The sequence below is a fragment of the Gorilla gorilla genome, chromosome 20, assembly GCF_029281585.2.
Source record: "Gorilla gorilla gorilla isolate KB3781 chromosome 20, NHGRI_mGorGor1-v2.1_pri, whole genome shotgun sequence".
Taxonomy (NCBI): Eukaryota; Metazoa; Chordata; class Mammalia; order Primates; family Hominidae; genus Gorilla; species Gorilla gorilla.
Window position 1 is genome coordinate 7,161,221 of NC_073244.2, and position 26,719 is coordinate 7,187,939.

The window sequence follows — 26,719 nt, forward strand, 5'->3', positions numbered from 1 at the left end:
TTGTATGAAGCAGTGGGGCACACCCCGGAGGAGGCGGGGGTCAGGGGCGTCGGCCTTGGCCCCCTGCTGGTCGCTCTTTCGGGGACTCGGGGCGGCCAGTACCACCGCCTGAGGCAGGGCTCAGCAGCGTTGCATGTACGGGCCTCGTACTGCCTCATGGAAAATCCTCCCGAGCCGCCCTCCATTGTGGGTTCCTGAGAGTAGGACACATTGCCATGGTTTTGTGGGAATCACGCGCCCCTGATGGAACTTTTCTGCTGTTGTGAAGTACTTTTATCCATTTGCTTCTCTGCTGACCTTGCCAAGTTGTTCGAGGTGGAATTAAACACCTCCCAGACCTCTGGCTTGTCTTTTCTGAACCCCCAAACACATCCCACTACATGGGTTGTCCAAGCTTGGAAATGGGAGAGTGACCCTGCCATCCCCAGGGACACGGCCTGGCCTTGGGGTGGATTCCCACCTCACTGGCGGGCCTAGGGTGCTGTTTAAACAGCAGCCAGAGGCTAGGCGCGGTGGCTCACGCCTGCAATCCCAGCACTTTGGGAGGCCAAGGCAGGTGGATAACCTGAGGTTAGAAGTTCGAGACCAGCCTGGCCAACATGGTAAAACCTCATGTCTGCTAAAAAAAATTAGCGAGCATGGTGGTGGGCGCCTGTAGTCCTAGCAACTGGGGAGGCTGAGGCAGGAGAATTGCTTGAACCTGGGAGGCAGAGGTTGCAGTGAGCCGAGTTCACACCACTGCACTCCAGCCTGGCCACACAGTGAGACTCCGTCTCAAAAAAATAAACAGCAGCCAGGGGCCTCACTGGGGTTCATGCCTGTGGCCCCAGCTACTGGGGAGGCTTAGATGGGAGGATCACTTGTTTGGAGGTCAAGGCTGCGGCTGCAGTGAGCCGAGATCACGCCACTGCACTCCAGCCGGAATGACGATGAGCACCTGTGTTGCAGCATAGCCCTGCCCAGCAGGTGGAACCAGAATGTGCCAGAGGCCCCCTTGTGCGTCCCACCCCGCCCGCACCCTCTGCCCTTACTGTCCTGTGGGCTCTGAGGGTGTCAAGGCTGCTGGGGCAGGCCCTGCCTGGGTGCTTCCCTCAGTAATGGGGGGTCGTGGGTGCTCTGGGTTGTCAGCCGGGCAGTTGAGTGGGAGTCAGGGGTGCTGACCTCACAGGCACGGCCAGTGAGGAGCATTCCGGGGCCCTGAGGATGCCAGCATGGGTGGTCCTGGGCTCGCCCTCTCCGCAGCATGGTTGGCGTTCCTCGACTGCCGCCGGAGCCCCGGGAAGACAGGCTTGACCCCGTGCACACACGCAGGGAGACGCCGGGAGCCCTGCCCTCAGAAGCCTGCACGCTTTGCCCCTCTTCTGGCAGCTAGCCAACCCTGCAGCCCCACCTGAGCCTGTCCGTGGCACTGAGGACATTGGACCTGTGTCACTGGGGTGGGGTGTCCTGGGTCCTGCTGGGTGCTGAGCGGCTCCATGCCAGGAGCTCCCGCCTCTACCATCGAGATGACCACAGATGTCCCCAGACGTGGCCTGGTGCTCCATGGAAAACTGCTGTCCACAAACCATGGCATCCTTCCCCTGACCCCCGCCCCTTCCCTCTCTGGCTTGGCCCAGCGGGTGTCTCAGAACCTGCGTGCCTGCTTCTGCCAGTCCCCCAACCACCTGGCCCACACTCCCCAACCCCCTTCACTGAGCCACAGAGACCCCCATGTCCCTGCCGATGCTTTTTCCGAAGCCGGTCTCACTTGTTCCCGCCCTGGCAGTGTGAGGGGAATTGGGGTCCCCCCTCAGTGGCACAGCTGTGCCTGTCTGATGACTTCCACCAAGCCCCCTTCACTGAGCTGCAGAGACCCCCATGTCCCTGCCAGTGCTTTTTCCGAAGCCGGTCTGACTTGTTCCCAGCAGTGTGAGGGGAATTGAGGTTCCCCCTCAGTGGCACAGCTGTGCCTGTCGGATCACTTCCAACAAGGTGGCCTTGGTGGCCGCACGGGGCACTTCGTCCATCTTAAAGGGGCAACACAGGCACACAGCGAGAATTCCAAACCACAGAAACCTCACTCTCATGGGCCCCACTGCCTGAGGCATTTTCTGTTTTGCTTTTGTTGGTTGGTTGGTTGGTTGGTTGGTTGGTTTGAGACAGGGTCTGGCTCTGTTGCCCAGGCTGGAGTACAGTGGTGCAAACGTGGCTCACTGCAGCCTTGACCTCCCTGGCTCAAGCGATCCTCCCACTTCAGCCTCCCAAGAAGCTGGGACCACAGGTGTGCACCACCATGCCCGGCTAATTTTTGTGCTTCTTGTAGAAATGGTGCTTGCTGTGTTTCCGAGGCTAAGTGATCCTCATCGGCCTCCAAAGTGCTGAGATTATAGGCGAGAGCCACTGCAGCTGGCCTTCCTGAGTTCTTGTGCCTCTCTGCCTCCCTCCCTGTGCCAGCCTCACGCCCCCTCCTCACCTTCCCCAATTCCTACTCTCACCCCACTCTGGGTCCTTCCCCTTTCACTGGCCCGAGCTGTTTCTGGAACTGCTGCCTGCCCTCTGCTCATGTCCTGCCTCTGCCCCGTGAAACCAGCTCCTCCATGTTCCCTGTCTCAGGGGTGTCCTCCAGGGCCCCGAGTTCCTGAACCAGATTCTTCTCCCCACTTACCTCACCTTTCTGTCCAGTCCGCCTATCAGTCAGCCCCCTTTGCAGCAGAATGCCACCCCAAAACCCAGCGCCTGGAACATTCTCCACACAGTTTCTGTGGGGCAGGGATCTAAGGGCAGCCCGGCCAGGGGTTTCTGGGGTGGCTCGTGGGGCTGCAGTCCAGATGCTGGTTGGGGCCACATCATCGGAAGGCTCCAACGGGGCTGGGGGTCTGAGGAGCCTCGCTGGGGGCAAGGCATGGGAAGGAGGCCGCGGTTCTACTCCACATGGGTCAAGCCGCCTGCGTGCCCGCCCTCTGTAATGGCCAGCTTGCCTCTGAGTCAGCAGCCGCACATGAATATCACCGCCATTCTGTTGGTCACACAGAGCAGCCCCGGTTGAACGTGAAGACCCTATAGGGGCTGGGCTTGGTGGCTCACACCTGTAATCCCAGAACTCTGGGAGGCCAAGGTGGGCAGATCACCTGAGGTCAGAAGTTTGAGACCAGCCTGGCCAACATGGTGAAACCCCGTCTCTACTAAAAATACAAAAATTAGCCGGGTGTGGTGGTGGATGCGTGTAATCTCAGCTACTCAGGAGGCTGAAGCAGGACAATTGCATAAACCCAGGAGGCAGAGGTTGCAGTGAGCTGAGATTGTGCCATTGCACTCCGCCTGGGGGACAGAGCGAGACTCCAGCCTGGGGGACAGAGCGAGACTCCAGCTTCGGGGACAGAGCGAGACTCCGTCTCAAAAAAAGAAAAAAGACCCCATAGGAAGGCAAGAGCCTGAACAGCAGACACAAGCCCAGAAGCCCTGTCATCCCAGCGGCCGGAGGACCATCCCCCTTGGCTCCCACTGAACTCAGCTGCAGTCCCCACCCCATCCCCCACCACCACCACTAGGGCTAAGAGCCAGCAGAAATCCTTGGGCTGGCTTCATTGTTCCTCCCGGGAAGAGTCCAGGGCAGCTGATACATGATCCCAGCATGGCACGCCGGGGACAGGGGAGGCACTCTGCTGTCCCTGACTGTATAAAAAAAAAAATCCACAAGCAAAATCCCTAATCAGCAATGTTCCACAGTAAGTCCTGCCTCAGAACTGTGCAGGCATCAGAAACAGGAATGCCTGAGAAACGGCCACGGTCCCAGGAGTTGAGGAAACACCACGCCTGATGCCACGTAGGCTCCTGGATGGAGCTCTAGGCCAGGAAAGGGCATTAGAGGAAACCCAGGAAACTTGGATAGAGTGTAGATTTTGGTCAGTAATAATGTATCATGTGACAAATGTATCACACTCATGAACTGGGCATGGGGTACTCACAACTCTAAATTATTCTAAAAATATTGATATAAATTTAAGACCAAAACCATGGCCAGGCGTGGCGCCTCACTCCTGAATCCCAGCACTCTGGGAGGCCGAGGTGGGCAGATCACCTGAGGTCAGGAGTTCGAGACCAGCCTGGCCAACAAACCCTGTCTCTATTCAAAATACAAAAACTAGCCGGGCATCGTAGTGTGTGCATGTAATCCCAGCTACTCAGGAGGCTGAGGCAGGAGAATCACTTGAACCAGGGAGGTGGAGGCTGCGGTGAGCTGAGATCTTGCCACTGTACTCCAGCCTGGGTGACAGAGCAAGACTCCATCTCAAAAAAAAAATAAATAAAAATAAAACCAAAACCCTACAGCACGGGCAGCTATGAGAACTATAGAAGGAAGAGGGTTTTGTGCACCTGCCAACCTCTTAGGTTCTTGTCAGCTTTTCCCCCGAGTCTTTATTATTATTATTTATTGTAGAGATGGGGTCTTGCTATGTTGCCCAGGCTGGTCTCAAGCTCCTGGCTTCAAGTGATCCTCCTGCCTCGGCTTCCTAAAGTGCTGGGATTACAGGTGTGAGCCACCATGCTGGGCCCCTCCAATCCTTTTGAGCTGCCCAAGAACAGAGACCAGGCCTGGCTTTGCTCAGCAGTGGGTCCCCAGCCCATGGCACGAATTCAGTAAACACTTGTTGTGGTCCTCAAGGGGCCCCCAGTCTTGCTAGTCACCTGTGTTCACCTAATTTGTGCCTCTGTTTTCTTTACTTTTTCTTTTTCTTTTTTTGAGATGGAGTCTCACTCTGTCGCCCAGGCTGGAGTGCGGTGGCACGATCTCAGCTCATTGCAACCTCCGCCTCCCGGATTCAAATGATTCTCCTGCCTCAGCCTCCGGAGTAGCTGGGATTTAGATACAGGGTTTCACCATATTGGCCAGGTTGGTTTCGAACTCCTGACCTCAGGTGATTTGCCTGCCTCAGCCTCCCAAAGTGCTGGGATTACAGGCGTGAACCACCGCACCGGCCTTTGCCTCTGTTTTCGTAATCATAAAACAGGCAGACAAAACCTCCAGTGGAATTGTGAAAATTAAATGATATGCATGCAGAAAGCGTTCTGCAAACTCTTGTTTTGCTAGTTTGGGTGTTTAGTGTTAGTTTTTATATCATTAGTACTGGTTGTAAACTTATCAATTTAAGCAAGATGGAAAATCGAGGGTGTGTCAGGGAAGGGGGACGTTTGAGCTGAAATTATGACCTCTTAGGGGTGGGAAGAGGAGGCTTTGGGGTTGTGAGGTCTGAGCCCCCTTAATTTGGGATGAGTCCACATCGCGGCGACTGCTCTGCAGAATGGGGTGATGTTGCGGTAAGGGGTCCCGGATAGCTGCGAGGCAGCTGGACCAGTCCTGAACGAAAGACATCAGTGATTGCAAGGGGTGCTAAAACTTCTGCCGAAACCCGGGATTGAACCAGGGACTTTTAGATCTTCAGTCTAACGCTCTCCCAACTGAGCTATTTCGGCTGGGCAGTAGAGTCGCTCTCGCCGGGACTCCGTCCCGTGCTGCGCCTTCCCCGCGCAGGCGCAGTCGCTTCGCGTCAGCAGGCCCCACATCCTTTATAAAGTCTCCCCGGGCGCCAAGGCGCAGTGTCGTCTCTGTGGCGCAATCGGTTAGCGCGTTCGGCTGTTAACCGAAAGGTTGGTGGTTCGAGCCCACCCAGGGACGCGTGGTAGCTTTTGCCCTCCTGGAATAACAAGAAAATGAGTGTCACCTCTGTTTTTGTCGGTCCGCCGCAGACCCGCGGCCCCCACGTGCGCACTCCGATACCTTTCCGCCTCGGGTGATCTAGGGGTGCACGGCGCAGGCACGACCACGGAGACCGAAAGCGTAGCGGAACCTCCCGGCTCCAGGTTCCGGTTTCCGCATGCGCTCCGAGCCGCTTTGAGCGGCGGCCCCGGGAACCCGGAGCGCTAAGGAGGACGGACCTCAGAGGTTGTCTGAAGGCCGAGGCCAAGATGGCGGCGCTGTCAGGTGAGCGCGGCACCGGCGGCGGGTGTGGGGCCGCGCGGGTCTGGGGCCGTGGGAGCCTCGGGTGTCGTGGTGGCGTCGGGGGTCGGTGCCGGCGTCGTGGCCGCGGCCCTCTCCGGGCTTCTCCGAGCCGGCCGCTCCTCGGGCTCCCCGCCCGGCTTGCGATGAACGGTCTCCGTTATTGCGTCCAGAGTACAGTCGGGGAAACCGAGGCCCGGTGGGTCATGACGCAAGCCTCCAGCCTCAGGAAGGCGCTCGGGGTGGAGGCTGGAGGGGCCCCATTCACGTCCCCGAGACCAGGGCACGGCCCGCGAGGCTGCCCTTGAGATGCCCTGGAGAGAGCGGGGCCTGCCTGACAGGCTGGGAAACTGAGGCGCATTGAGGGTCTTCGAGGTCACAGGGCCGGGCCTGGGAAGGAACAGGACCCAGGACATCCACGCCACCCTGCTGGACCCTCCACCTCCCTCCCCACCCCTGGGAGGTAAGGGCCTCTCGCAGAGCCTGTCCTGCTCCAGGGACTTCTTGGGGATCAGCTGAAGCCTGCGGACCTCTGCTCAGATAAAGTTATTAAATGCATGGAATAAAATCCATAGAATTGCAAGGAAATCAGTTACACCGAGAGACAGTTATTAAAAGATTGTCTTGAAACCTGATTGGCGACTTAGTAACCTAAGTGCTGCCCTTATGAATGCGATCTAGCGGCAGGTCTAATTACGACTGTGATTTGGAAGGAGTGAGGAGTGGAAATGAGGCTTTGATGATACGGAAACGTCTGCAGCCCCGGCATCATAGCTACGAAACATCTGTGATTCCGCTTGGTGAAAAGTTACAGGTCCTGCTAATACTGCCGTATTTTGTTGTCTATGCTAAGAATTTTTTATTTTATTTATTTATTAAGACAGGGTCTGCCTCTGTCGCTCAGACTGGAGTGCAGTGGTGCCATCTTGGCTCATCACTGCAACCTGTGCCTCCCAGGCTCAAGCGATTCTGGCACTTCAGTGTCCTGTGTAGCTGGGACCACAGGTGTGCGCCACCATGCCTGGCTAGTTTTTGTATTTTTAGTAGAGATGGGGGTCTTGCCCTGTTGCCTAGGCTGGTCTCGAACTTCTGAGTTCAAGCAATCCTCCCACCTCAGCCTTCCAAAGTGCTGGGAGCCATGGCACCCAGCCTACGCTAAGAATTGAATGAAGGGCTAATTTTCCATAAGATGCTGGTGATAACAAAGACATATTTTTTTTTATTCCAAGCAAATTCACGGTTCTGAATCCTCACCAGGCCCCTTGTTAAGAATGCCTGGCCCACGCGCGGTGGCTCACGCCTGTAATCCCAGCATTTTGGAAGGCCAAGGTGGGCGGATCACCTGAGGTCCAGAGTTTGAGACCAGCCTGGCCAACATGGAGAAACCCCGTCTCTACTAAAAATACAAAATCAGCTGGGTGTGGTGGTGCATGCCTGTAATCCCAGCTACTAGGGGGGCTGAGGCAAGAGAATCGCTTGAACCCGGGAGGCGGAGGTTGCAGTGAGCTAAGATTGCACCATTGTACTCCATCCTGGGCAACAAGAGTGAAACTCCGTCTCAAAAACAAAAACAAAAACAAACCAGCTGGGCGTGGTGGCTCACGCCTGTAATCCCAGCACTTTGGGGGGCCGAGGTGGGCGGATCCCCTGAGTTCGGGAGTTCAAGACCAGCCTGATCAACATGGAGAAACCCTGTCTCTACTAAAAAATACAAAATTAGCTGTGCGTGGTAGCAGGCGCCTGTAATCCCAGCTACTTGGGAGGCTGAGGCAGGAGAATAGCTTGAACCCGGGAGATGGAGGTTGCAGTTAGCCAAGATTGTGCCATTGCACTCCAGCCTGGGCGACAAGAGCGAAACTCCGTCTCAAAACAACAACAACAAAAAAACCCTGACCCAGAGGCACAGAATCCCATCACCTCAGAGGTTCTCAGAAGAGCATTTCCTCTGCTAGGAGCTTATCCAAAGTCCTGAATTTTCAGCTTGGGAAACTGACACCTGGAGTGGGGCAGCTCCCACCAGAGCCTGGGGCTGGGCAGTTAGCCTGTCTGCTGTGCCCAGCCTCAGGCATGCCAAGAAGTAGGTCACAGGCTTGTGTCCTTCAGGGAGTTGCGGCCTGGACGGGGCCATGGGAAACAGCAACCCCGGATGAGGCTAAGGCTGGGGTGAGGGAGGGGCTCAGAGGCAGGAGAAGGCCCCATGGATTGCTGCATTCGGGGGCATCAAACCCTGGCCCTGGCCCCTGGAGGCTGCCCACAGCCTCTCCATCGGGCCTCACCTCACCCACAGCGACAAAGTACCATCACCTGGGCAGCTTCAACAGAAGCTGATATTCTCACAGTTCTGGGGGCTGGAAAGCCAAGATTGGGGGTCAGCAGGGTTGGTTCCTGCTGAGGCCTCTGTCTTTGGTTTGCCCGTGGCCATCTTCTCCCTGCATCTTTCCTCTGTACGTGTTTGTGTCCTGATCGCCTTTTCTTACAAGGACATAAGTCATATCGGATGAGGGCCCACCCTCGTGACCTCACTGTACTTTATAATGACCCTTTATTTTATTTTTTGAGATGGAGTCTCCCTCTGTCACCCAAGCTGGAGTGCAGTGGCGCAACCTCTGCTCACTGCAACTGCTACCTCCCGGGTTCAAGTGATTCTCCTGCCTCAGCCTCTCGAGTAGCTGGGATTACAGGTACCTGCTACTACACCCAGCTAATTTTTGTATTTTTAGTAGAGACAGGGTTTCACCATGTTGCCCAGGCTGGTCTCGAACTCCTGACCTCAAGTGATCCACCTGCCTCGGCCTCCTGAAGTGCTGGAATTACAGGCGTGAGCCACCACGCCCAGGCATTAATGATCCCTTTAAAGACCCCATCTCCAAAAGCAGTCACATTCTGAGGTCCTGGGGTTAGGGCTTCAGATGCAGGTCGGGTGGAGGGACACAGTTCAGCCGTCACCAGCACCAAGCCTGCCTTTCTGGCTTCTTCCTTGTGAGCCAGGATTCCTGGCACCTCCAGGTTTCCTCCCGCTGAGTGCCCCTGGGCGTGGCAAGGCCCTGCTCTGGCCTTAGTCTTCGCCTCGGGAAGGCTCTCCCAGGAGACTTCGTGCAGGCGCGTTCCCTCCTCTGCGCTTCCTTTGAGACTGGCTCCTCTAGGGGTGCTTTGCTGTGTAGGTTGACGTGGGCAGCGCCCTCCCTGCTTAGCGGAGTGCAGATTCCTGGAGGATGGGGCCCGTGCTCAGCTGCGTGGGAAACGCCCGAGCACCAGCCAGGGCCTGGAGCACCCAGCACACGCTTGTCAGGCACAGCTGAGGCTAGGACGAGCACTGGGTGCCCAGGGAGGCCCCGGCATTGCCGGAGTGGCAGGCACCCCACAAGCACGCATAGATGGAGATAGAACCGGGTGCCGGCAACCGGAGGACCTGGGGTCCTGGGGTAGGCGGGACGCCCCAGGTATCTGAACTGAAACCTGCCTCATGAGAAGGGGCCAGCAGTGTGCAAGTGTGAGGCGGGGTGTCCCCCGCAGGGCAGCAGCCAGTGCGCAAGAGTGAGGCGGGGTGTCCCCCGCAGGGCAGCAGCCAGTGCGCAAGTGTGAGGCGGGGTTTCCCCCGCAGGGCAGCAGCCAGTGCGCAAGTGTGAGGCGGGGTGTCCCCCGCAGGGCAGCAGCCAGTGCGGGGGCCCTGGCGCAGGAAAGCGGCAGGTGCCAGTGAAGATCGCCAGGGTGGGGAGACGGGGCAGCGTTTGGGTTCCTTCCGGGGCCATGGGGTCTCAAGCAGGGGACTAAGACTCGCTCGTGTTCTGAAAACCCCCTCGTTACCTAACGTTTGTTAAGTGGCATTCGAGTTGGGATCAGAGCTAGGCTGTGCGGGCAGGAGCCTGACGGGGAAGCGCCTGGAGGCCGGCCCTGCGTGCTGCCCGCAGCTCACTGTTCCCACCCCGTGGTCCTCTCTGCAGCTCCTGGCCTGTGCGGCTTCCGGATCCTTGGTCTGCGGTGAGTGCCTCAGTCTCCAGCCCTCAGCTGGGAGGGGCCTTCAGCAGCGACAGACGAACGGGGCGGGGGGGTGGGGGGGGCGCCTTGTTGAAGGTCACGTGTCATGTTAGGGACAGGATGCAGGTGACGGTCTGCACGCTGCCCGTGATGTGCCGGGACCCTCCCTGGGACAGTCCACGCAGTGGCAAAGGCTGGACAGTCAGGAGGAAAACCCTGTGGGCCCGGCTCAGTGCCGTCAGAGCTCACCGCCACCTGGGGTGGGAAGGCATTCTGTGAGCCCTGTGCAGATGGCAGCTGGGGCAGGCCTCCTGCAGACCCAGGTGACTGACAGGGCGGTGAGGGCGCATGCCCAGGGATCTTACCTTGGTCATGTGTGGAGGGCCTGCTGCCAGTTTCCTTCTGTGGATGATCCTGGGACCGTCCTTGCTTGGACACTGTTGACCTGCTGGGTACGTCACAAAAGAAATTCCATTCAAGTCTGGGCCATCATTGGGGGTCGGGGCGATGGCCGCACGGCCCCAGCGGCTCTGGCCAGTGGCCCAAGTGTTGACAGGCAGAGGCGAGAGCAGTCTCGCAGCAGGGAGGGGAGAGGCAGGACAACAGTGAGTGCGGCTGGGGGAGCTGGAGGGGCCTGGGACAGCCACTGACCCACGTTCCATCTCCCGGCAGCTCCAGCGTGGGCACGGCTGTGCAGGCACGAGGTGTCCATCAGAGCGTGGCCACCGATGGCCCAAGCAGGTGAAGCTGGCCTTCTGGGGGAGGTCGTACCCCCCCGCCCCACCCCCATCCCTTCCTCATTTTCTGCATCAGTGCCGCAGCCACTGGGGTGCATGGATGGGGCAGGGAGGGGGTCACACATCCCAGTCCCTGACCTCATGTGGGTCCAGGCCTCTGGCAGCGGCCGTGGGGGCTGGCATCCGCCTCTGGGAAGCACCTGCGTGGCTGACGCCTCCTGTGCCCGTGTGTCTCTGTGCCAGCACCCAGCCTGCCCTGCCAAAGGCCAGAGCCGTGGCTCCCAAACCCAGCAGCCGGGGCGAGTATGTGGTGGCCAAGCTGGATGACCTCGTCAACTGGGCCCGCCGGGTGAGTCTACTATGAGTTGCAGGCCCTCCTCGAGCGCCAGGGCCCCTCTGCACACTCACAGGCACACACATACACACACAAACGTGCAGACACGTACACACACACCACATGCATGCACACTCACATGCGCACATGTGCATGCAAGCTCACATGTATGGACAGATGTGTGTACACGGACCACACGCACACTCACGCACAAACATGCACATATGCACACTTGCACACATATGCACACTTGCACACATGCACACAAGCATACGCGCACACACACTTGCACACATACATACGCACATGCATACGTGCACACTTGCACTCATGCGCACACATACACATGCACACGCACACTCGCACACACGTGCACCTATATGCACAGTCATGCACACATGCACACACACACATGCACACACGTACTTGTGTGGACACATGCATGTGCGCCTGTTGGCATGCATGCACACGGGCACACTCACTGATGCACACACACCCCTGCGGCCGTGGAGCAGGGCGGACCCTCCCGGAGGCCCCTGTGCTGGCCTGGTGGCCCCTGTGCTGGCCTGGTGGCCTGTGGTTCCATCTGAGGATTCGGACCCTGCTTGAGATGACCCCCTCCGTTTCCGTCATTCTCGTTCTGGCTTCCGTGTGTTCCTCTTGTGTCTCTTTTAAGGTGAAAGCAGTGTTTTAAGTTAAAAGGAGTGCGTGTGAAGGCAGTAGATCCTTCTCGGTACCGGTTTAAAGCCTCCCCTGCCTGTGGCGCCAGCCCCCACGCAGCCCCTGCCATCCCCCTGCAGCGTGAGCACGTGCAGCTCCCTCCAGCTCCTGCGGCACTTGCCGCGACAGCCCGGGTTCAACAGTCCCCCATTGATGGATGTTCACTGTTTCCTTTTGTTTTTTGTTTCCTAAACAATGCCACGGCGAACGTCCTGCCAGGGCCGCAGTGGTCGAGACAAGGATAGTTTTTAATGCAGGATAGTTCTTTTCTTTTTCTTTTTTCTTTTTCTTTTTTTTTTTTGAGACGGAGGCTCGCTCTGTCGCCCAGGCTGGAGTGCAGTGGCGTGATCTCGGCTCACTGCAAGCTCCGCTTCCCGGGTTCACGCCATTCTCCTGCCTCAGCCTCCTAAGTAGCTGGGACTACAGGTGCCCGCCACCACGCCCGGCTAATTTTTTGTATTTTTATTTTTAGTAGAGACGGGGTTTCATCGTGTTGGCCAGGATGGTCTCGATCTCCTGACCTCGTGATCCGCCCCCCTCGGCCTCCCAAAGTGCTGGGATTACAGGCGTGAGCCACCGCGCGCGGCTAATGCAGGATAGTTTCTAATGGAGGGAACCTGAGACATGGCCAGGGGCCGTCCCAACACACGCTTCTGACGGGCAGGTGGACCTGGCCATTTCTGCCCGGGCAGCCCTGCCTCACTCTGTAGCCTGACCCTGTCACCCGCCAACACATGCAGCAGGGCCCCTGCCAGGTCTCAGAGCTGCGTGCAGGGAGAGCGGGAACCGTGGGGGAAATGAGAAGCCACAGGGATGGAGGAGAGGGGAGGGAGTGGCCAAGGAGATCTGAGAGGGCTTCCTGGAGGCGTTGCACTTGGTATGCGGACCCAGATCTAGTTAACGCAGAGAGTTCCCGGTTAGACCTGCGCTGCTACTCGCCTGTACCCCACGCGCTCAGAGAGTGGCTGGAGCCCCGTGTTGAAATGGTGGGACTTAGGATACACTGGGTTCGAGGAACTGTGTGATGAGGACAGATCTCACCCATTTCTCTCTATTTTATGTATTTGAATGTGGCTGGTGGGGCACGCTTTACAACTCTTGGGGCCCGGAGGCCACCTGCAGGAGCCGCTGTGCCTCTCACCTCTGCCGGCTGCCGCCCCGGGACATGAGTCGGGGGTTCTGGGTGCTCCACGTGGAGTCTCACGCTGGGCCACGCGGGGCTCCGGGGGTGGCGTCTGACCCGAGCCCGGCCTCCGCAGAGTTCTCTGTGGCCCATGACCTTCGGCCTGGCCTGCTGCGCCGTGGAGATGATGCACATGGCAGCACCCCGCTACGACATGGACCGCTTCGGCGTGGTCTTCCGCGCCAGCCCGCGCCAGTCCGACGTCATGATCGTGGCCGGCACACTCACCAACAAGATGGCCCCAGCGCTTCGCAAGGTAGGCCTTGTCCCAGCCGCCCAGCCGCCCCCAGAGTGAGCTGCGCACGGACCCCGCCTCTCTTCCAGGTCTACGACCAGATGCCGGAGCCGCGCTACGTGGTCTCCATGGGGAGGTGAGTGCAGGGCGGGGGGTCTCCAGGGACAGACGTAGCGTGAGTGCTGGCCTGGCTGTGCCCTGATGGCGCTTATCAAAAGTGTCATTTACATTCAGTGAAATCCCATGTGGTCCCGGCGCTGCCCTTCAGCCGTCTCGGTGCCTCCACCCTAGGCAGATGCGCTGGTGGGCCTCTCCCCAGAACGATTCCTCCCGTCCACCCCCACACAGCAGACCCCACATTCCGCCCAGTTCTCTGCTTTACTCACACATAAGTGATGACAGGTGCTGTAGACAGTTTTATAATCTCAGCCTTCTCACTTGCCGTTAGTTTTTTTTCTTTTTTCTTTTTTTTTGAGACAGAGTCTTGCTCTGTCAACCCAGGCTGGAGTGCAGTGGAACCATCTCGGCTCACTGCAACCTCCGCCTCCCAGGTTCAAGCAATTCTCCTGCCTCAGCCTCCCAAGTAGCTGGGATTACAGGCATGCACCACCACACCCAGCTAATTTTTGTATTTTTAGTAGAGATGGGGTTTCACCATGTTGGCCAGGCTGGTCTTGAACTCCCTCAGGTGATCCGCCTGCCTCGGCCTCCCAAAGTGCTGGGATTATAGGCATAAGCCACCACGCCTGGCCTTGCCATCATTTTTTAGTCATTTCCCTATAACATTGAAAGGTATTTAGTCTCTTAACATTTTAAAATATTTATTTATTTACTTAAAGATGGAGTCTAGCTCTGTCGCCCAGGCTGGAGTGCAGTGGCACGATCTCGGCCCACTACAACCTCCGCCTCCCAGGTTCAAGCGATTCTCCTGCCTCAGCCTCCCGAGTAGCTGGGATTACAGGCACCCGCCACCACACCTGGCCAATTTTTGTATTTTTAGTAAAGAAGAGGTTTCACCATGTTGGCTAGGATGGTCTCGATCTCCTGATCTCGTGATCCACCCACCTCAGCCTCCCAAAGTGCTGGGATTACAGGCGTGAGCCACCGCGCCTGGCCAATATTTATTATTTGTATTTTTTAGAGACAGAGTCTCACTGAGTTGCCCAGGCTGGAGTGCGGTGGTGCAGTCATAGCCCACTGCAGCCTTGACCTCCTGGGCTCAAGCGACCCCCCAACCTCAGCCTCTCAGAGTGCTGGGATTACAGAGGTCCTCCACTGTGCCTGCTTTTTAAAATTTCTGTCGAGATCGGGTCTTGCTAAGTTTACCCTTTTAAAGCGAGCAGTTCAGTGGTTTTTGGGCCACCACCTCTCATTCCAGAACATTCCCATCACCCCCAAATGAAACGTTGTCCCCATCAGCAGTCACTCTGCATCCCCTTCCGAGCCCCGGTGCCCACACCTCCCCTCCCTGTCTCTGTGGATGGGCCCGTCCTGGACATTTCACAGAAACAGGATCACACGCCACGTGGCCTTCTGTGTCCGGCGTCTCTCGCTGAGCGCGACGTCCTCAAGGTGCATCCGTGCTGTGGCCTGTGTCCGAGCCTCGCGCCTTTTCTTGGCTGAATAATATCCCACGGTGTGGACATATTACTAATCTAATTCTAAACAGTTAATTAGAATATTCCAGAGTTTTCATAACCGTCTCCCACTGCTGGGCATTCAGGGTATGTCCATTTTTACGGCTGTGGGAAGCAGTGCTGGGAGTGGAGTCTGTGTGTTCTCCTGGGGTTTCCAGCTCCCTGCCCCGGGTGGACCCCAGCGCCTCACTGACAGAGCCGGAATCAGGCGAGGGCCTCGGGTGAGGCTCAGCCGCCCCATAGACAGGGGCTGGGTGTTGGCACCGTGGCTGTCTGAAGTGGCTTTTTGTTGACATATGTGATCTGACACATCCCAGCCCCGGGAATCGGTGGTCAGGAGCCCCATCGGGAGGGGAGCAATTTTCCCCGAGTTATCAGCCACGTGTGAGCTTGCGCCCCACTGGTCCCACAGAGGCTGTGGGAGCCTGTGCGTGTTTGCTCATTGCTTCTCCGTGACAAGTTCCAGCCTCGTAGGTGCCTGGCCTGCAGTTGAAGGCGGGTGGGGATGGGGCGAGGCCTCGTGGAGGGAGGGTGGACGGGGCGGGTCCTGGGCAGGTGCTCCTCACTGCGCCTCCCCCACAGCTGTGAGGAAGGAGGGTGGGCAGGCGGGTCCTCGGCACACTCCCCTCACGGTGCCTCCCCCACAGCTGCGCCAACGGAGGAGGCTACTACCACTACTCCTACTCGGTGGTGAGGGGCTGCGACCGCATCGTGCCCGTGGACATCTACATCCCAGGTAGGGCCGGGACCGCACCGCCCACGAGGGAGCTGGAGACAGGGCCAGCGCCACACGGAGCCCGGTGGCCCCTGTGAGGGAGTCCCACACCCCCAGCAGACGGCGGGCTCCCCCATCCTATGGATGGGCCGACTCGGAGCGCTGCCTCTTAGTGGAGCGTGTCCCCTGTGAGAAGTCGGCGATGTATTCAGGCATCAGAGGGATCAGAGGGAGCAGGGGAAGCTGAGTGGAATTCCTGACACTTGCCTGGTTTACAGCAGTTTCATATGGTCCTACCTGGCACAAACCAAAGACCTGCAGTTAGAAATACCAAGAGAGACGGTTCCTGGGGGCCAAGGACACCGTCCCGCGCCCTCAGCCTTACAGAAGGGCACGCAGGACTCCCTGGGACCCGGGGTGGCCGGATTTGGCAAATGAAAACGTGGGAGGTTTAGTTTGTGAGGTTAGGGTGAATTTGACCATCAGGAAAACTGTTAGTAGTAATTGTTTAGTACGAGTATATCCCAACAATATTTGGGCTATACTGACACTACAAAGAGCATTGACTGCATACCTGAAATTCACATTGCGCCGGGAACATTCTTTATATCTGGTGATCCCGTGGGACTCTTGCACCTCACGTGGTCCCACGAGGGCCACCCCCCCGGGCATTCACCTTGACAGTGGTCCACGGTAGGCAGGCTTGGAGGTGGCGCTCATGTGGGACAGGGGACAGAGTCCTGTTCTTGGCCGCCCTGTGCTGCGTGCGGCATCAGCGCATGCGCAGAGAGCCCAGCCCTGCGTCCCGAGTCTGGGGGATTGGGCAAGCGAGAGGCACATCCTGGTGCCTCTCAAAAGTGGAGGAACAGGCTCTGACTTTGGATTCCGCTTCCCTGGAAATGGCGTTGATTTGTTCAGCGTTGTGCACGGTTCAGGTCACCTGGGGGCAGTGGAGAGGGCAGCCTGGGCCTCCCCGTGACTTGTCAGCACAGAGAGGTCCATCCCGGGGTCAGGAGCTCAGCTCATGCCCCTGGCGTCTTCCCCTGCAGTGCAGACCAATGGGGCAAGTTGCGAGTGTGGACTGTACTCCTCCCTCCCTGGGGACTGTACTCCTCCCTCCCTGGGGACTGTGCTCCTCTCTCCCTGGGGACTGCGCTCCTCCCTCCCTGCGGACCTCGCTCCTCCCTCCCTGGGGACCTCGCTCCTCCCTCCCACCCTGCGGACTGTGCTGCTCCCTCCCTGGGGACTGTGCTCCTCCCTCCCTCCCTGCGGACTGTGCTTCTCCCTCCCTTGGAGCAGTCTGGACTTGCCAGAGCTCTGCCAGGTGGAGCCTGGCCGCCCTTTCCCAGGCCCTGCAGTGGCCTTGTCCTTTCTCACCTGTTTCCACTCCTGCTGTCCCCGTTGGGCCCTGGGCTTCGTCCTCTTGCTCAAGCCCTTTGCTCTGAACCTGCGTGGCAGCCGGGACTGGGGGATCCCCAGCAAAGAGCTCTGGCTTGGGGCTCAGAAAGAGGGTCATCGGGTCCTCGTGGGATGCCCGGGCTCTGGGCCACCTCCCCTCCCTCCGCCCAGCCTCTCTGCCTCCATCTCCGTCCAGGGCAGCCCCGGGCCCTGCTCCCCACTGCTAAGTGTGTCTGCTGAGCGCTGGCCCCCATGGAGTCCTGAGGGCTGGGGCGGGGGGCCGGGTTAGTGAGGTCAGCGTCTTGTCCGAGAGGTCCCTGTGACAGCCTGGGATGAGCCACGGGTGGAGGGCAGTGGGGCCTTGCCCAGGGGAGGACCCCACTCTTCCTGCAGGGACCTCCCCTGCGCCGGCTCCCAGCCCCTGGGACTGCGCCCACCCAGGGCTGTCAGCCTCCACCTTCAGAGGCCGGCCCGGGAGACCCCTCCAAAGCCGAGCCAGCTGTGCTGTGCACGCGGTCACGCGGGCTCCGGCTGCGGGAAGCGAGACTGAGGCAAGGTCCCTGCAGGCTGCCCACCTACGGCTGAGGCCCTGCTCTACGGCATCCTGCAGCTGCAGAGGAAGATCAAGCGGGAGCGGAGGCTGCAGATCTGGTACCGCAGGTAGCGCCGCCACCGCCGCCGGAGCCTGTCGCCGTCCTGTCCCCAGCCTGCTTGTGTCCCGTGAGGTTGTCAATAAACCTGCCCTCGGGCTGCCGCCTCCCAGTGTGGTGTGTGGGTGAAAGGAGCCGGGGACGTGGGGGGAATCACAGACCCCCTGTGGCGTGCCACCCTTGGGCTGGGGGCGGTTGGAGCAGAGCCGGGCACTGTGCCTGCCAGCAGGGTCCTTTCCCGCTGCTCTGCGAAGACCCTGGGGTGGACATCGTGGCCCAAAGTCCTGAGCGTGGAAGGCCGCACACCCATCCTTCCTGGGAGGGCCCTGACTCAGTCTCCCTCTATGCCCTAAGGCAGGCTGAGCAAAGCCCGTCTGAGCCTGCCCCGGGGTTCAGAGTGTGGCCTGTGGCCTGTGTGTGGACTTGGGCAGGTCGCCACTGCCATCTGGCCCATTTCCAGGCGGTGGGATGGGCTGGTTAGCTGAGGGCTGGGGCCAGGGAGATGGGGAGGTGGCACCTGGTCCAAACCAAAGGGCTGCAGGGCAGGACTGTGAGCCTCACAGGCTGTCTGACCCCACTTTGGGGACCCTCTCCACCCAGGGCTTTCGGGGGACCCTGGCTCCACCCCAGCAGCCCCTTCATCCGTCGAAGTCCAGGCCTCATCAGGGACGTGCATTCATTCAGCAAACGTCCCATTTTCCTGTGTTCAGCGCCAGATGCCGCCGGTGCTGGGACCTCGCTCTGCAGGCCCACCCTGCATGCCTGCTGCACACCAGGGACAGTTCTGGGGATCGGCAGTTATGACGGGCCAGGCTGGGATGGGGCCCGGGAGACTGGGGCGGGGGTGGGGAACAGGCACCCAGCCCAGCCGGGTCAAGCAGCCTGGAAGCAGGACATGCTGGGGTGGGGACGGCGTCAGCCAGCGGAACAGCAGCCCTGGGCCAGAGTGCAGAGCACACGAGCCGGCCTTCTCTCAGGGCAAGGAGGTCAGTGGAGGGGGCGGGCAGGACGGCCCCAGGAAGATGGGCGGGCTGCACGCATGTGGATGCAGGGGGCAAAGCGGGAGGCATGGGGTGACCAGCTGGGCACAAGGGCATGGACAGGCAGGACCCGGGATGTTCCTGGGGCCGGGCAGGTGGGGCTGCCCCTGCAATGGGCCCAGCAGGGGCGATGCCTCCTGAGAGGAAACCACATCTGGAAATGGGAGGCTTGGGGAACGGGGCTGTCAGCAGCCACACCCCTCCTGGGGCGGGAGGAGGGGAGCTCAGGGTGTGCTGGGGCGGGCAGAGAAGTGGGTTCCTGCCTGGGGTGGGCAAAGATCCTTGTCTCACCCACACCCCGGCCGTGGTGCTGCCACCCTCTGAGACCCTGACCTAGTTACCCCCTTCCCTGACCCCACTGCAAAGGGTCAGGTGGCTTTCATCTGAGGAAGGGACATCGGGCATCAGCTGGAGATGTCTGCCATGGGCAAGACAGTTGGGGGGGGGTGGGGGGCGGATCCTGGGGCGGTTCAGAAACCTGGAGGGGAGTCACCCACTTTTCCTGTGTCCGTGGGATGGGCGGGAGGTGAGGGAGCAGCCACTGGAAGTAACAATCGCACACTCACTGCCGACTGGCCAAGCCCAGCGCCGGCGTTTACTTCACCTCAGGGACCCTGCAGCGGGCAGCAGTGACCCTCACAGAGAAGCTGGGAAAGCTGCTGGTGACACATAGCTGGGATCAGCCCGGGGCTGGTGGGACCCCTCACAGAGAAGCCGGGAAAGCTTCTGGTGACACACAGCTGGGATCAGCCCAGGGCTGGTGCGACACCCTGGGCTCCCGGCCAGGAAGGCACGGAGGAGGGCATGGGTGTGGCCAGGCCAGGGTGGGGGCTCAGCCTTTGGTCACCAGGGGCGTGATCATCTGTGGGAAGGCGTAGTAGCGGCAGTCGGCCGGTGGGACCAGCGCCATCACCTCGGTATGGATGTTCTCCCTCCGGAAGCCGGCCTCCAGCAGCGCGGGCACCTGCGTCTCCTGGTCGGGGATGGCACCAGGTCACCTCTGAGGGCCATGCGGGTCACGTGCACCCTGGCGCCCACCCCTCATTGAACAGTGTTTACAGATGGCAAGGCCCAGGTGGGCGGCTGCAGCTCCTGTGGGCACGTGGCAGGGCAGCCCTGGAAGCCCGGGTGTGAACGGGAATCTCCAGCTCCCCAGTGCGGGCTGCAGCTTCCCGGCTGTCCTGGAACCCCAGCCCCACACTCGAGCCACCCCCGGGTACCTACTCCACAGTTCTCCAGACCTTGCCAGTGTGGCGGGTGGAGCCAAAGAATCACAACAGAAAAAGAACACAGGCCACTAGTTCCCATTTTGGAAGAAAAGCTGCCCCAAGGGCCACAGGCACCCAGCCGGCTCTCACAACAGCAGCCCAGGGCAACCACATAGAGCCCTTCTCAGACAGGCTGCCTCCACCAGGCAGAGGGAACAGCGAGACAAGCACTGCTGAACCAGCGAAGACAGCCAGGTGGAGGCGGCTGGAGGGAGGGGAACACGCGGGGCTTAGGCTGAACCACAGGGCACTGGGGAGCCATGGGAGGTTGTTGAGCTGGTGAGGGACTTTGATTTCCATTTTTTTGTTTTTGTTTTTTTGAGATGGAGTCTCGGTCTGTTGCCCAGGCTGGAGTACAATGGTGCGATCTCGGCTCAGAGCAGCCTCTGCCTCCCATGTTCAAATGATTCTCATGCCTCAGCCTCCCGAGTAGCTGGAATTACAGGCGCCCGCCACCACGCCTGGCTAACTTTTGTATTTTTAGTAGAGATGGGATTCCGCCATGTTGGCCAGGCTAGGCTCAAACTCCTGGGCTCAAGTGATCCACCCGCCTTGGCCTTCCGAAGTGCCGGGATCACAGGTGTGAGCCACCACACCCAGCCTGATTTCCATTTTTTAAAAAATTTTTTCTTTCTTTTTTTTTTTTTTTCTTGAGACAGGGTCTGGCTCTGTTGCCCAGGCTGGAGTGCAGTGGTTCTATCTGGGCTCACTGCAACCTCTGCGCCCGGGGCCCAAGCAATCCTCCTACCTCAGCCTCCCAAGTAGCCGGGAGTACAGGCGCACGCCACCACGCCCAGCTAGTTTTTTGTATTTTTTTTTGGTAAAGATGAGGTCTTGCTCTGTTGCCCAGGCTGGTCTTGAACCCCTAGGCTCAAGCAATCCGCCCACCTCGGCCTTCCACAGTGCTGGGATTACAGACCTGAGCCACTGCTCCTGACAGCCACTGCGCCAGGCAAAGGACTTTGATGTCTAAATGAACCAGCACAGTCCAGCCCACCCAGGGGGTCAGGAAGGGACCCTCCCCAGGTAGCAAGGTGGCTCCAGCAGCCCCTTCCCACCCCCATCCAAGGTCACTTCCTGGAGACACATGGGGAACTTCAGGTGGGCGCACCTCAAACATGATGGTGATGTCTGAGTACTTGGACTTCATCAGCTCCCCCCAGGAGGTGAGGTTGCAGTAGGTGAGGACGCCCCCCGGCTTCAGCAGGCGAAAGGCGTGGTTCTGTGGAAGGGGAGTGGCCAGTGGTCAGGACGGAGGTGGGGGGGGGGGGGTGTGGGCAGAGGGGCTTCCCCAAGGGCCTCCCGCATCCCAGCAAGTCAGAGAGAACCACCTTGATGAAGTTGAACTGGTGTGTGTGCCAGGTCTCCTCCGAGAGTGGGTACGTGTCGTACAGGATCCCTGCATGGAGAACAGAAGCCCACGCGGTCAGGGCCGGGCTCAGCGCCTCGCCCAGCCTCACCCGGCTCATCCCCCAGCGGGTGGAGGTGCAGTGAGACGGGGCCGTGGGTAGAGGTGGGGCTCCCACACAGGCTTGAGAACCCCGAGATCGCCTCCAGGGCCCCTCCGTGAGCATGCCCATCCCTGGTGCTCCGCCAGCCCACAGCCAGGCCCACACCCACTTGGGCTCTGTCCCCCCAGTGCACATCAGAGGGCCCCCCAAAAGCAAAGGAGGAGCTGCATTGGAGCTGGGGAGGCCCACCCTGTGATACGTCCCCTCACCCCTCACCATCAAAGTGACCGTCAGGCAGGGTGGGTGCCACATCCTCCCACAGGCCTTTCAAGGGGACGACCTTGAAGAGGGGAAAAGAAAAAGAGAGGACAGGGTAGAGAGGTCCCCAGGAGCTCCCCACCTGCAGAAAGCGGCCAGGGGGACTCCCGAGAGAGAAGACCACCTCCTCCACCTCTGGCAGCCCCAGGCCCCCAACCCCCAGGAAGCAGTGCCCTCACCCCAAGGAGTGGGGGTCCTGGAGGGCCTGCGGGCAGAGGGGCACCTTGTGTGTCTGCCGTGGGGCCCAGTCCTGGAGCCGCTGGAAGACGCCGTCATTGCACTCGATGATCCAATGCTCATCAATGGGCGCCTCCTGCACCTTTGACGCTGCGATGGCCATGCCAAAGCCCACCTCCAGGACCCGGCCCCCTGGGCAGACACAGGGCGCCTGGCATCACTAGGTGGGCCGGGCTTAGGAGGCTGCCTGGAGGAGGGGCACAGGGCAGGGCAGGGCTGGGGAGACTGCCTGGAGGAGGGGGCGCAGGGCTGGGCTGGGGGTCTGCCTGGAGGGGGGCGTGCAGAGCAGGGCTGGAGAGGCTGCCTGGAGGAGGGGGTGTGGGGCAGTGCTGGGGAGGCTGCCTGGAGGAGGGGGTGCGGGGCAGGGCTGGAGAGGCTGCCAGGAGGAGGGGACGCAGGGCTGGGGAGGCTGTCTGGAAGAGGGGGTGCAGAGCAGGGCTGGGGAGGCTTCCTGGAGGAGGGGGCACAGGGTAGGGCAGGGCTGAGCTGAGGGTCTGCTTGGAGGAGGGGGTGCAGGGCTGGACTAGGCTATGAGTCACATTTGCCACAGGACGGGAGGGCACCCTGGGCCAGCATGGACAGAGGCGGGCGGAACACAGTAGTCCTGAGCAGGAACAGCGTGGGCCCTGGCCAGCGGCCAGAGAGAGGATAACCAGCCAGGGAGGCCGAAGACGGCCGCTTTTGGGGCCAGGCCTGTGGGGAGGCGAGAGCCTTGGACTTTGAGCCCAGCCCACGCTGTTTGTCCCGGGTCCCTTATCTCTCGGGTTGGTTACTTTTCTCTCCCCCTCCCTCTATCCGAAAGTTGGATTTGCAAGAGTGGCCAGGCAAGACCTGGACTTGAGACTATCTGGGAGGGGAAGGACTGGTCCCCAGTGGGCCACACATGGGCCCCCCGCTCAATCCTGATTGGCACTGGACGTGCCCATTTTCAGGGTGGGAACACTGAGGCCCGACCCCTGGATGGGGCCTGTGTGGGGCCAGGGAGTCCTTTCTTAGCAGCCCTTAGCCTCTGACGCCAGGCAGGCCAGGGCCACCCCGGGGACAGCTGTCTCCCTGAGCTCAGCTTTCCGAGTGCTATTCTTAGCCGGGCGAGTCGGGGCTGCTCTCCCAGGCAGGCAGAAGGGCAGCCTCTCTCTGGCACGACCCCTTCCTCCCGACCTCAGACAGGGAGCTGGGGACCCGGTTCCACCCAGTTTCACCCAGGTCTCACGTTTGAGGTCCCCATCCGGAGAGCGGGGGGCCTCACTCCCCCTGGAGAGGAAGTTTCTGGTACTTAGGCGGTGCCTAACGTGTGCGGGCCCCACGCCTGCCGCACTCCCCGCGCCTGCCGCACTCCCCGCGCCTGCCGCACTCCCCGCGCCTGCCGCACTCCCCGCGCCTGCCGCACTCCCCGCGCCTGCCGCACTCCCCGCGCCTGCCGCACTCCCCGTGAACGCCTCCGTGTGCCCCCACCTGCAGCCCCACTTCCCAGGCGAGGAGACAGAGGCGCCCCAGCGGGAGGGTGGGCTGCAGAGTCCCCGGGTCGGGGCAGCCCCGGCCTCAGTTTCCCCTGCGCCCCCGGGGGCGGTGCAGGCCGGGCGGGGGCTACCTTTGGAGGAGGCGGCGGCGGCCAGCGCGTGCATATAGGGGGTCTCCCAGCGCTCCATCACCGGCTTGCCCAGGATGCGCAGATGCGTGTCCGCTGCGTCGTAGGCCGCGGGCGCCGCCCCCCACGCGGGGCTGCAGTTCTCGCCGGGCGCGAAGATGGGGGTCGCGCTGGGGGCGCTCATGCTGCAGGCTGGACGGCGACCCCACCTCGATCGCGCCCCGCCCGGGCCCGCTCCCTGCAGGGGCTTGTGGGCCGGGGGCGGGTCCAACAGGCCCGGGGGGCGGACCCGCGAGAGGACGCGCGCGCGCGGCTCCGGGAGCGGCCTCTAGCGGCGGCCACGCGAGAAGTTGCGGGAGTGGGGTCGGGGCCCGGGCCGCCCCCTCCCCAAGGAGCCTCGGTGCCCCCTCTGCGGAGCGGGCACCGCAGCCCCGCGCCCGGGGACGCGAACCTGCAGGCTGGGGACCGGAATCCCCGCCTTGCCGCTTACGCGCCATAGATTCCTCATCTGTCAGCACCGCAGAAAGGCCCCCTCCTCGCTGGGGTGTCAGAATCTGAGGATCTTCCAGGCGCTGTTGGAAGTGCTTTAAGTGTTTAAAATCATTTAATCTTCAGAAGATGCTACAGTGAGTTCTGTCTTTTTTTAATAGAGACGGGGTCTTGCTATGTTGCCCAGGTTGGTCTCAAACTCCTGGGCGCAAGCGATCCTCCCGCTTCAGCCTCCCAAAGTGTTGGGATTACAGGCGTGAGGCACCGCGCCCGCCAGGTTCTATGATGACTGTCGTTTTTCCTTCCTTCCTTCCTTCCTTCCTTTTTTGAAAGCAAGTTTATTAAGGAATAAAAAAGAATGGCTACTCTATAGACAGAGCAGCCGACTGTCATTTTACAGATGTGGAAACTGAGGCTTTGAGAAGCAAAGCCGGTGGTCTGCTGGCCACGAGGGTGGGGACCCAGCATTAGAGCTGTGATGCCCCCCTTTCATGAGCCCATGTCACACCCCCATAGGCTGGGGGTCATCTGAGACCCCGGGTCCCTAATGGGGGATTCCGCCCAAAGACGCCTCCAGTTCTGGAGACCAGGACTCAATCCCAGCAGTGCCCTTTCCTCCGGCGGCCCTGCAGCTGGCGTGTGCGGGGGTGGAATTAGGCCTCCCCCAGCCCAGGGTAGCCCCTTAGGGTCAAGCACACCCCCCGCCTGTTTCCTGAGGGCCCCCAAGCCCGCTGCGGTGGCGTCCTGGCTCTGATACCCGGTTTCCTTCCCCCTCTGAACGTGGGACCACAGTCATGAGCCCTGAGCACTGCCTGCCTGCCTGCCTGCCATGCGTTCTGCACGGGTTAACAGATGCAGTTATTATGCCCATTTAACACATGAGGGAAACTGAGGCCCAGAGAGGTTGAGGTTCACAGGTTGCAGCAGAGCCACGGTGTGAACGCAGGCAGCCTCTGAAGCAGCTCCCGCGCGGCCTTCCCTGCGCCACCTTGTCTGGGTAGCTGCCTGCCCCATCACTGCCTGCTCAACGCCTCCACATGCCCCTGCCACCTCTTGCACAGCTCCTTAGCCCCGGGCCTTGGCACACGCTCTTCCCCTTGCCCAGACAGCCTCTCTCCTGGTCAGGCCGCTTTCTCGTTCTGTCTCAAGCTGAGCCCACGTGTCCTCTAGGAGACACCCCCATTCTGCCCCAGAACAGGCATGTCCTGGTCGGAAGCTGTTTTGTTTGTTTTTGTTTTTCTGAGACAGAGTCTCACTCTGTTGCTCAGGTTGGAGTGCAGTGGCATGATTTTGGCTCAGTGCAACCTCTGCCTCCCGGGTTCAAGCGATTCTCCTACCTCAGCCTCCTGGGTAGCTGTGATGACAGGCGCCCGCCACCACGCCCGGCTAATTTTTTTTCTTTTTTTTTTTTTTTTGTATTTTTAGTAGAAACGGGGTTTCACCATGTTAGCCAGGATGGTCTTGATCTCCTGACCTCGTGATCCACCCGCCTCGGCCTCCTAAAGTGCTGGGATTACAAGGTGTGAGCCACCGCACCCGGCCAGAAGCTGTTTTATCTCTCTTTGGTAGTTCACTAACGGAAGGTATTTCTTCATGGTCCTAGCGTCCCTCTCACACGGCTGTCAGTGATCCTGGCACACAGAACATGCTTGATAGGCTGGGTGCAGCAGCTCCCACCTGTGATCCCAGTGCCTGGGGGAGATGCAGGGGCTCAGGCCTGTGATTCCACCACTTTGGGATGCTGAGGTAGAAGGATTGCTTCAGTGCAAGAGTTAAGACCAGCTTAGACCACACACAGAGACCTTGTCTCTACAAAAAAAAAAAGTTTTAAAAATTAGCCAGGGCCAGGCGCGGTGGCTCACGCGTGTAATCCCAGCACTTAGGGAGGCTGAGGTGGGCGGATCCCCTGAGACCAGCCTGGCAACACGGTGAAACCCCATGTCTACAAAAATACAAAAATAGCTGGGCGTGGTGGTGGGTGCCTGTAATCCCAGCTACTCAGGAGGCTGAGGCAGGAGAATCGCTTGAACCCGGGAGGCGGAGGTTGGAGAGAACATCACGCTCAGTGAAATAAGCCAGTCACAACAGGACAAATCCTATGTGAGTCCACTCCTAGGAGGTCCCTGGAGTCTTCAGATCCACAGAGACAGAACGTAGGATGGCGGGGGGGGTGCCAGGGGCTGGGGAGGGGACAGGGAGTGAGTATTTCACGGGGCAGAGTTTCAGTTTGGGAAGATGAGAAGGTTCTGGAGAGGACGGTGGTGATGGTTGCACAACAGTGGGAATGTGCTTAATGCCCATGAGCTGTGCACCTACAAATAATTAAAATGGGGCCGGGCGCGACGGCTCACGCCTGTCATCCCAGCACTTTGGGAGGCCGAGGTGGGCAGATCACCTGAGGTCAGGAGTTCGAGACCAGCCTCAACATGGAGAAACCCCGTCTCTACTAAAAATACAAAATTAGCCGGGCGTGGTGGTGCGTGCCTGTAGTCCCGGCTATTCGGGAGGCTGAGGCAGAATTGCTTGAACCTGGGAGGCGGAGGTTGTGGTGAGCCGAGATCCAGCCATTGCACTCCAGCCTGGGCAACAAGAGAGAAACTCCATCTCAAAATAAATAAATAAATAAATAAATAAAATAAAAACAAAAATAATTAAAATGGAAAATTTTATGTCACATATATTTTACCACAAGAAAAAAAGGGGACCAAAACTACATACCGTGTGTTGGATCTGTTTATAGCCACACTGGGAGTAAATTCAGATCAGTATCTGC

The 26,719-nt window shown here is 59.7% G+C and overlaps 2 protein-coding genes, 1 long non-coding RNA gene and 2 other non-coding genes across 6 annotated transcripts; 2 read left to right on the top strand and 3 right to left on the bottom strand.

The window, feature by feature from the left end:
• Window positions 1–5,378: 5,378 nt before the first annotated feature.
• On the bottom strand, window positions 5,379–5,451 carry TRNAF-GAA (transfer RNA phenylalanine (anticodon GAA)). The gene has a single exon. It is a non-coding gene; the product is annotated as a tRNA-Phe (tRNA).
• Window positions 5,452–5,579: 128 nt separating this feature from the next.
• On the top strand, window positions 5,580–5,653 carry TRNAN-GUU (transfer RNA asparagine (anticodon GUU)). Its single transcript has one exon. It is a non-coding gene; the product is annotated as a tRNA-Asn (tRNA).
• A 290-nt stretch (window positions 5,654–5,943) lies between these two features.
• Window positions 5,944–17,572, top strand: NDUFS7 (NADH:ubiquinone oxidoreductase core subunit S7). The gene is given in 8 exon segments (NM_001279585.1): window positions 5,944–5,959; window positions 9,916–9,952; window positions 10,622–10,690; window positions 10,930–11,035; window positions 13,000–13,179; window positions 13,248–13,294; window positions 15,443–15,531; window positions 17,475–17,572. Coding segments are annotated over 8 exon segments (642 nt in total).
• LOC134757750 (uncharacterized) lies at window positions 15,230–17,475 on the bottom strand. Its single transcript, XR_010132188.1, has 3 exons — window positions 16,888–17,475; window positions 16,187–16,553; window positions 15,230–15,807 (listed from the first exon to the last, which is right to left on the bottom strand). It is a non-coding gene; the product is annotated as an uncharacterized lncRNA (long non-coding RNA).
• A 1,592-nt stretch (window positions 17,573–19,164) lies between the features above and the next one.
• Window positions 19,165–23,912, bottom strand: GAMT (guanidinoacetate N-methyltransferase). Of its 2 annotated transcripts, XM_004059651.5 has the most exons (6): window positions 23,461–23,912; window positions 21,859–22,004; window positions 21,594–21,657; window positions 21,198–21,265; window positions 20,978–21,088; window positions 19,165–19,571 (listed from the first exon to the last, which is right to left on the bottom strand). In XM_004059651.5, exons 1-6 carry the CDS (start codon window positions 23,639–23,641, stop codon window positions 19,431–19,433), a joined length of 711 nt encoding a protein of 236 aa, XP_004059699.1. In that variant the 5' UTR covers window positions 23,642–23,912; the 3' UTR covers window positions 19,165–19,430. The 2 variants fall into 2 exon arrangements, with proteins under 2 accessions (XP_004059699.1, XP_018870938.1); XM_019015393.4 differs by having other exon boundaries at window positions 19,554–21,088; window positions 23,461–23,746.
• Window positions 23,913–26,719: the final 2,807 nt, after the last annotated feature.